General features: G+C 28.8%; 2 protein-coding genes across 2 annotated transcripts; one reads left to right on the top strand and one right to left on the bottom strand.

Annotated features, from left to right (window-relative positions):
• The first annotated feature begins 631 nt into the window (after positions 1–631).
• LOC122514348 (32 kDa beta-galactoside-binding lectin lec-3-like) lies at positions 632–3,481 on the top strand. Its single transcript, XM_043631110.1, has 7 exons — positions 632–833; positions 1,512–1,597; positions 1,819–2,029; positions 2,107–2,304; positions 2,385–2,473; positions 2,586–2,780; positions 2,979–3,481. The coding sequence occupies exons 1-7, from the start codon at positions 750–752 to the stop codon at positions 3,133–3,135; spliced, it is 1,020 nt and encodes a 339-aa protein (XP_043487045.1). The 5' UTR covers positions 632–749; the 3' UTR covers positions 3,136–3,481.
• A 1,135-nt stretch (positions 3,482–4,616) lies between these two features.
• On the bottom strand, positions 4,617–6,402 carry LOC122514347 (protein Fer3). The gene is made up of 4 exons (XM_043631109.1): positions 6,166–6,402; positions 5,688–5,842; positions 5,402–5,561; positions 4,617–5,290 (listed from the first exon to the last, which is right to left on the bottom strand). Exons 1-4 carry the CDS (start codon positions 6,211–6,213, stop codon positions 5,138–5,140), a joined length of 516 nt encoding a protein of 171 aa, XP_043487044.1. The 5' UTR covers positions 6,214–6,402; the 3' UTR covers positions 4,617–5,137.
• Positions 6,403–9,358: the final 2,956 nt, after the last annotated feature.

Raw genomic sequence — 9,358 nt, 5'->3', positions numbered from 1 at the left:
CTATAATTGTGATTTGAAATAAAAATACTAAAACTAACAATACACGACAAAAAAAAACACTCGTTCTGAATTCGTTTCAAATTACGCGGTAAAAATCGATCGTCCGGTGCAACCAATCGCATCGCAGATTTATATGGAAAACAGTAAAGAAGATAATTCAAATAAATATCTGAGATAAGATGATTAGAGAAAAAATATATAGACGGGAGCAGATGCATTAGATTCTTTTTATTTGCACGTCAATTGAAAAGCAACTTTTAATAAGATAACAAGAGATACACAAGGTATCTTGTTAAGAGTCATAAGCTTGCTTTTCGGATAATATATCTATTTATAACTTGAGATCGTCAAGTAGTATACATAGACACGTATTCGAGCTAACACGGTAGTTCGGTGATGTTTCATATTGGAATTATGCAATGAATCAGTCCGATTCGCACGAATCATCACGAGAAATTCGAAACGTCAGGTTTTAAAGACATGTCACTAACACATTGATACTAGCACGGAATCAATTTTACCGGCTTTCGAAATAGATACAAAGATATTATCGCGAATGAAAAACTAATAATCTTTTTAAAATTATCTATTACTTTCTCTTTTTCTCGCAAGATATTTTATTTGAGAAACTCGTATGAGGAAAACATTTTTATAAAAATACCTTTAGCGTATTAAATTCATCACACACCATTGCATTATTCGACGTATTGTATTAATTCTGTGATAAACGTAGAAAAGATTACAAGAAAATGTCTATCGATTGTATTTTCAAACACACCAAAGAAGATGCTTTCAAGGATTTCTTCTTTTTCGATGAGAAGAGCATACCAATCGTAAGTTATTCATCATTTAAATATGTGTGTGTATGTAAAATAAACATTCGACTGATAGCAAGTATAGTCTGATTCACTACTAACCCAACGAGATAATACTATCTTTCTATTATTTATGTGTTGAATATATACCGATGTATATCTATACAAACAAATTTTCTTCTGCCTTTGAAATACGGAAAGGTGATTACAATTTTGCTCGCTAGATGTCGACTGTTCGTTATTCTCTACGTTCCTGTCGGTAAATCAGTTTTATTAATATCGATAAATGAATTAACACGATTAATCGAACAACGATATATCGATGATCTCATTTCAAAAGAGGATACGCGTGGGTTATAATCCGTCTAGACTTTTAATAGAATTTAAGCTTAGACATAATTAAATGATTTTATTATAATGAAAAAAAGAAAGTTAGAACGTCGAAAAGAAGAAGAATAATTTATTAAATTCTTCTCGTGTGAGATCAAAGGAAATAATGTGATTGAATTAAATGAAAGTTAAAAATGGAACGTATCGGAGGCATAAGAAAGTGTGTATAATGTAAAATAATATTGCAAGCAGATGCCTAGAATTGTTATTCCTACTTTGACAGCTTTTTATGTAAGAAAATAAACAGATAAATATTAATATATAAATAATTCATATTCGATATGTTTTATATTTTATATTTTTTAGGAACAAGCAAAGCCTCTCATATTGCAACCATTAAAACCAACATCTGCTATTATTATAACAGGATACATTCCCGTTCATGCGATAAGGTATTATCAATAGAAATATGATTAGATATTAGACATATATATTTTAACCCTTTCGTTTATGGCAAATTTGTTCGTACATAAAATATCGTCGCATGGTAGGACCCCCATATAGGTCGGTTAATCCTTCGTACGGCGTCTTTCGATGGATGATCCTTAAATGGGTCATTAAGGTAACAAAAGGTTTTTAAAAAAAATAATACAATTTCTTTTTTATCTGACAGATTTGCAATAAATTTAAATTGCAAAACGAGCGGTAACATAGCGTTGCATTTCAATCCAAGAATAGACAGAGGCTATGTGGTAAGAAATACAAAAATGAAAGGTACGTGGGAACTTGAGGAAACTTGTTCTCCAGTTGGACCATGCAATTATATATTTCGTCGAAACTCTTATATCCATTTGACGATATTTTGCACGGAAGATGCATTTCAGGTTATTCAATGTTTAATAGGATTTTATATTAATATTTTTTATGACAAGAATTATTATATGTTTAATTTTGTTTACAGATAGCAATCAATGGAGAACATTTTTGTGCCTTTACATATAGGTTTCCACTTAGCGATATTAGCTATCTTCAATGCGATGGACATCTTGAAGATATAAGATTCAATCAAATAAATCTTCAGGTTTATCCCGACCCAAAGTTTTCTAAATCTTCACCTTCACTTGTTTTGACAGAAGACTCCCCTCTTGTAGAATTTCTTGTAAGGACTATAACCATATCTTTTATATAAAATAAAAATAAATTAAAATAATTAATGTAAAAAAAATCTATTAAATTTAGGAAGTTCCGATCAATGTAAGAATTGGTTGTGAATTCAAACTCGGTACCAATTTATTTATTAGAGGAAGATTAAAATTACTTCCTCACTCGTAAGTTCGATTATTATATTAATATTAATATTATTATTATTATTAATTTCTGAATCCAAAATTTATTCATTACTTTAACATATCTCTACCTTTGTTATTTTCTTCCTTACAGATTTTATATAAACTTACAAAAAGGAGAAACTATTTATCCTCATCCAATAATCGCCTTGCATATAAATCCACGTTTTCTTTACGGTAGTAAAGAGCCTTTCGTTGTCATGAATTGTTGGGTCGATGGTAGTTGGAGAAACGAGGAAAGACACGAAGGTCATTTAACTTGGATGCCAGGCCGTGACTTTTTACTAACGTAAATATAATCTTTGTTTTCTTTTATAAAACAACAGGGTGGCCCTATAATTATTCTTTTTCAAGCTTAAAATTATACTTGTAATTTTATAATTCTAAAAAGAAAAATTAGTCTACAAAGTATTTAAATATTTTTCGCCTATTTCGTATTTTGATAACAAAAATCTTTTTAATGTTATTAATTAATTTTTCTTGTTAGTATACGCTGCGAGCATGAAGGCTTTTCAATATGGCTGGGTAACAAAATGGTAACCGAATTTAAGCACAGATTAAAACCATCCATTATCGATACTCTACGAATATCAGGCGATATTGTTCTTCATCATCTGGCTATCGATCATTTCAAAAATAAATGAAATAACGAATAATTTGATCAAAACGATACTTGGATATACCATAAGTATTATTTAAAAAAGAAAATTAAACCTGAGAGAGAAATATTAATCTCGATTTCTTATATGAAACTTTTTGAATGTTAACATTAATAATGTAAGGATATTGTTCAAGGTTTTTTTGATAAACGTGAGAAACGTACTTACACGTGCAATTCTTAGACAATAAGATAATTACTTTGAATTGATTTTATTAAACTCGTTGATCAAGTTACAAAAAGTCTTCTTCTTCTTATTATTCAATTTTTGATTTCTTGTAATTAATTCACGCGTAGTTTCTGTAATTCCATAAATTTGATTAATAAGATTGTAAAAAAAGGAGAAGTACTTTTGTTATTTATTTGTAACGTGACCACTGACATTTAATTGTAAGAAAAATTATTCTTCGAGCGACTAACACATAAGCAAATTATCGAAAATGCGTTTTTTATCAATTTACAATTATTAATCATATCTTATACCAAAAGAAACAATATGTAGTTCAACATTTTTCTATACTTTTTGTAAAATTTACTTAGAATTCGATTAGATTATAAGAGTTTAAAACATTTGGAACTTTTTCACTTATGAATCGCACACACTTGCTTAACATTAGTGTATACGTGACGCTATTGCCACTTGTAATTATAATCTACGATATATCTATATATACTTTTGTGATTTATACAATACAATAAACTAATTGAATATCTTGCAATAAAATATTTTTATTCGATTACGTTTGAAATTTCAGGATATATGTGAACGTTTATATAATATAAAAACCTATAAATTTTCTTTTTTTATTTCTTTTAAAAGGAAGAAAGAAAAACAAAATACTGTATCTGGTTATAAGAAAGAGTTTTTGATTTATTATTGCACAATAATTCGAAATAACTAACATAAAAACACCGTTGTCTTTCTCACACATTCGTCTCTATATGTATTCACTTTCATTGTGACACAATCAAATTTATTTTATAATTATTTCTTACATATTATTATAACACACTATAATTTATAATAGGATAGCATGAAATAAGTTGTACGTCACATTTGTTTTTAGAATTTGAAAAATTCCCGTGAGCGTTTCACTTGTTTCGATGTTTTATATCTCTCACATTGTTATTAATTTAATAATAATATAATACATTACATTATATATCACATTTACCTGAAATATGGAAGACATAGTTCTCGAGTTTATAATACTTCGATGTAAATTATATTTTTAAATTTATTTTTCTATTGTCCTATATTAGATACTAATCTCTATTTAAAAAAAAAAAGAAGAAATTAACTATTTACTCGTTTACTTTACATATTTCACGCAGATAAATATTAAATAAATAAATTAGAAAAAAGTTAATGAGAGAAGACAATATAAATGTACATGTATAATATTTTTATAAATATTTTACACACAAATATTTATATAAAATTAACATCTTAATTAAATCTCTCTCTTTCTCTTTCTTTCTTTCTTTTTTTTTTTATCTATCTCTTTTCCTTTCGTCATTTTAAAACGAAAGACCAGACATAACATTTAATTTCATTAACACTATGTTTGTACCCGCTTCTTGATCAGTATCGCATAATAATTATGCTATACACTGCAGAGAATTGAGAAAATTACTTTGTTCTTCATTTTTTTTTTTTAAATTCCTGTACAATATTAATATATTATTATTATAATTATAATTATTATTATTATTATTATTATTGTAGTAGAATAGTAGATAGATTTCGTTCGATATAAATTTGTAATAGTTGGCATCGATATGATTTTCGTCAAGGAAAATATTTTAAATTAAATATCGAAAGATTTATAAGTCGGGTTTATCGATCGAAAAATTCAATAAAATTATTCAATCAATGATACACATACAAAAATGAATAACAATTTGTTTTATATAAACTTCATGCAAGGAAAGAATCTAATGAGATCGTTGGAAGACATGTTTCTTTCTTCGCGATTAGACGATTTTTAATTAGGCAAATAATATTCACGTGGTATGTATTCCGGTTTTGGACTGGTGGGTTCGATTCCTAATAATTCTCCCATGAAAGCTATGTAAGTGATAGCCAAACGAAGTGTTTCGATTCTTGATAAACGTTTTTCGTAAGCGAACGTCGGCACCTGCGTTTTTTTTGTATTTTATTTGTTTTTCTTTTCAATGAATTACATGAATGACATTTTGTTGTTTAAGTAAAAAAATTCCCAAAATATAGGAAAGAATTGTGAAATTACCTTTCTCCGTAATTTGTCGAAAGCTTCGTTTAAGTTGAACATTCTACGCCTTTCACGAATATTAGCGGCTCTTCTTTGAGAAACTGTTGCGACTCTACGTCTTGGTTTTTTCGTAGTCGACGAGGGAAGATTCGGTGAGCGGCCATTTTGTGTATAACGACTAAATGATGTATTGATAATTTGCAATGATTTTCTCAAAGAATGTAATATGATAAAAGGAGAAAAAAAGAAGCAATGTAAATTGAATATTCCTACGAATTAATAAAATCAAATAAATGATAAATACCTTTGATGTAACAAAGCACAGGGTTGCCTGTACAAACCGTGTTCATTGACGTGAGAATGAGTAGCCGGTGGTGGCTGATACAAAACGGAACTGTCCCACATCGGATAACTTCCAAGTTCGCTACCAACGTACTGTGACATTTCCTGTGTGATTACCTATGGTGTTTATACAGAAAAGAAGATTCCCATGATTTCCCTTTTTCCTTCTTCTCGATTTTGATTACACTTTGTTAACGAGGAAAATAAAAAAAAAATCCCGACATTATTGTATTAAAAATTACTTCTCCTTTATCCATTTATTGGATGAATAATAATGTTAGTATAACCGATAGATAAAATAGAATATTAAATGTACATATATTTGAAATGCAATTTTTGTTTATATAAGAAAGAAGAACAATTATAAATGAGACAAGGAACAATCCTTAGGAATATAAAGAAAAAAAAAAACGAGCACAATTTATAGATATTTCACTCACTTGTGCTTGATTTCCATTTATCTCCCACAACGGTTCGGTGTAGCTCATATCCCACTAGCTCTTATCCCAAAAATAAATCGTGTGATTGATAATTACGCGTTAGAAAAGTAATGGGGGTGGGAAAAAAAAAAGGTGCGATCAAAATGTTAGATTGCCAATAATATTAGACGTTTAGCTTCGTAAATGGAAGCTTCGTTTGGTGGTCCGTCACCAAGTTCACGAGTGCCTGTCACGTTATATCCGAAAACTGTGAAATAACATCCTTGTCCAGGACTTAATTCTATGTCCTTTGAAACCATAGCAATGGGCGTGGTTTAACTATGAGCGGGATGTACGTTTATTGGTTCAAAACTGACGCTTGCGCAATAGATAAATTTTAGTATTAGAGGACGATATTCCTTTGAATTCGAGTTAGACGTTTGCTATTGGCTAGTAGCAGGATAATAGGCGTGTCGGTTGTTATTATTATTCATTTTCTTCCCCCTCCTTTGGGACAATAAAATCGAAAAATTTTCGGTCTGGAAGAAACGATGATATCGGAGGAAATATCGATCGTTTCAGATATTGTTGCAAAGATGGACAATAATTTGTCAAAGATTTGTTGTATTTATGTATGATAATTAATTAATAATTGTATTATTTAATTTGATTTACTATTCTATAGAAAAATTGTAAATAACTTACATTTATATAACGTTTTTGTTTTATTTTCGAGCATAGAATACGCTGATATCGTTTGATCGAGAAAAACCTCAGACACTTTGTATATAAAATTATAATAGGATTTACTATAAAGTGATTAATGTTGAAGTTTTCCAAGTGAACGAGTGTAATCCTTTTATTGACACCATGCATGGCCACGTGCGTCCCTTTAAAATCTTTCCTACCAGATAATAGATCTAAGTAAATAGATTTGTGTGTGTGTGTGTGTGTGTGTGATATTAAATACTCTATATAATATACTCATTGTGTCAGTAATATAATTAATATGTCTATTAAGTTCCTCATAATATAGAAATATAAATTTCCTAAATAAAAAGATAATATGTATAATATTTTAAACCCAATTTTATAGATCTTATTATTATAATACACAACAGATCTAATTTAGCAATGTAGACGACATCACATGATTTATTTGAAAATGTCTATCATTCTAAATACAAGTAAATGTATTTTATTTAATTTATTTTATAATAGAAATAAATAATTAATATAATTTATATAATATCAACAACAAAAACAACAAAATAAATAAATGACAATGTTAGAATTAATTCTAATTCGTTTTAATCGTTAAATTGACAGTCGTCAGTTTCGTTTACGCGGATAAAGCGATAACAGGACGATTTAACAAACGGATGAACTTCTTGAAGGGCACGTCAAGCACGTGCAACCTTCGTCATTTTTCGAAGGGGATGTTTGATGGTAAAGAGAGGGCAATGGAACATATTGTTGTCGAATAACGATCGAGTCACCGTCGATCTCTTCGAAGTCACAAAAGGGGGAATATCCGTAGGAATTAATTAAATAGATATTAGCGGACTCACTTGACGTGAGTTCTCGTCCCTTTTGCAATATGTATAAACATGGCGAACCATTTTGCCGCGTCGAATCGCGTTAGCTTGGAAAGTGCTTGCTTTTCTTGTAGGGGGGTGCATATAATTAACAATTTTTGTGCGGTTCTTTTAAATAACTTACTGTATTATATTGAACGAACTTTTAAAGTTGCCTTTTAATGTACTATTTTAATTAATAACATAATGCTTTTGATTTGATTTTTGATTTTTGATTTAAAATTCAAAAATAAGATTTAAGATTTAAGATTTAATATTAGTGTAATTTCATTAGATAAGAAAATAATTGTTATTAAGAATTAAATGAAAAGATTAATAATAATATGTTTGAACAGGGTTCGAAACATCTTCAACGTCGGCCCTGGTAATATGCACTATATCCATAACTGCAAGCTGACGCTTTGGATCAATGCTAGAAGCGTCGGCGCCGAAAAGCCTCGATCCGAATACCGATGTGCTTTTCTAGAACAAACGATGGCAAAATGATTTGCTTAAATATCAAAGCTCAACATTCTTTCAACAATTTCAAATCGCTTTACCTAAACTTTAAACATACTCTCTTTCTCTTTCTTTCTTTTTATTTTTCTAAAAGTTGTACACAATTTAAATAGAAATACATTATACTTTTATAATACAAATCACGAACAAATTATAATTAATATTATAATTAGAAATATTTGAAATATTGTGTGTAAACAATTTTTTAGAATTTAAATTAATCATTCAATACGTGCATTAAACTTTAACAAATTATCACTCGTATTATTTGTCAAACAAAATTTATAAAAAATGATTTAGATAGGACAATATATTAAAGATATTTGGTTGAAATATTGTTTTATATCTAAAAAAAAGTAGAAACAATTGGAATGAAGTATTTAGAACGTAACTGGATATTAGGAGATTATTACTAGGCAACACCCCAACAATGAAAAAATTCGGATAAATCAGGACAAACATAAGGGATGATGTAAACGAGGTGCAAGGACAATCGTACAAGGATTCCCCGCAGTGCACGTGTTCTTTTGATCTGATTTTCTTGCAACTATAACAATGGAGGGTAACCCCGCAAAAAGGGGTCACGCCTCTGTACGAAATTATGCGATTTTGTCACGGGGGTTTTGCCGTTTCGACGCTTATTACATAGATTTGTCACAGCATCTCGTTAAATAGGACGAGATATCAATGCCGAATTTTCGTTCTACTTTTACTTACTAGATCCCGATTTAGATTTTATTATAGTTCTATTCAATTTAGGAAAATTGTTTGAAGATGATAAAGGACGATTTATTTATTTATTTTTTCTTCTCGTTGATATTTTATTTCATTTAGGTAAGTACATGCATATTTTTATAATATTTTTCAGCATATTTTATTATTCATTGTACATCTATACAAAATCTCATCTCAATCTCACACTATGCAATTAAAGTTGTTTTACTATCTGTCTTCTTACCTAATGTCTATTAAATTTGATTAATTGTTCAAGATTATCATCAATTTATGTATGTTTTATATATCAATCGTTTCTATTTTACTCAGTGTTTAAAATAAATTTCATTATTTGTAAATAATTTTATAAGCTCTTTTAAAATAATACGAGTATAAATATTAAA

This window comes from Polistes fuscatus, unplaced genomic scaffold (genome assembly GCF_010416935.1).
Source record: "Polistes fuscatus isolate 324 unplaced genomic scaffold, CU_Pfus_HIC Scaffold14, whole genome shotgun sequence".
Classification (NCBI taxonomy): Eukaryota; Metazoa; Arthropoda; class Insecta; order Hymenoptera; family Vespidae; genus Polistes; species Polistes fuscatus.
The sequence above is the reverse complement of the archived record's forward strand: the minus strand, read 5'-3'. Positions and strand labels throughout refer to the sequence as shown.

Coding starts and splice junctions, on each gene's coding strand:
- LOC122514348 (XM_043631110.1), top strand. CDS start 750: ATGTCTATCGATTGTATTTTCAAACACACCAAAGAAGATGCTTTCAAG. Junction 834..1,511: donor ATGAGAAGAGCATACCAATC/GTAAGTTATTCA, acceptor TATATTTTTTAG/GAACAAGCAAAGCCTCTCAT. Junction 2,474..2,585: donor TTAAAATTACTTCCTCACTC/GTAAGTTCGATT, acceptor TCTTCCTTACAG/ATTTTATATAAACTTACAAA.
- LOC122514347 (XM_043631109.1), bottom strand. CDS start 6,213: ATGAGCTACACCGAACCGTTGTGGGAGATAAATGGAAATCAAGCACAA. Junction 5,562..5,687: donor TGTGCTTTGTTACATCAAAG/GTATTTATCATT, acceptor TACATCATTTAG/TCGTTATACACAAAATGGCC. Junction 5,291..5,401: donor TCGACAAATTACGGAGAAAG/GTAATTTCACAA, acceptor AAAAAAACGCAG/GTGCCGACGTTCGCTTACGA.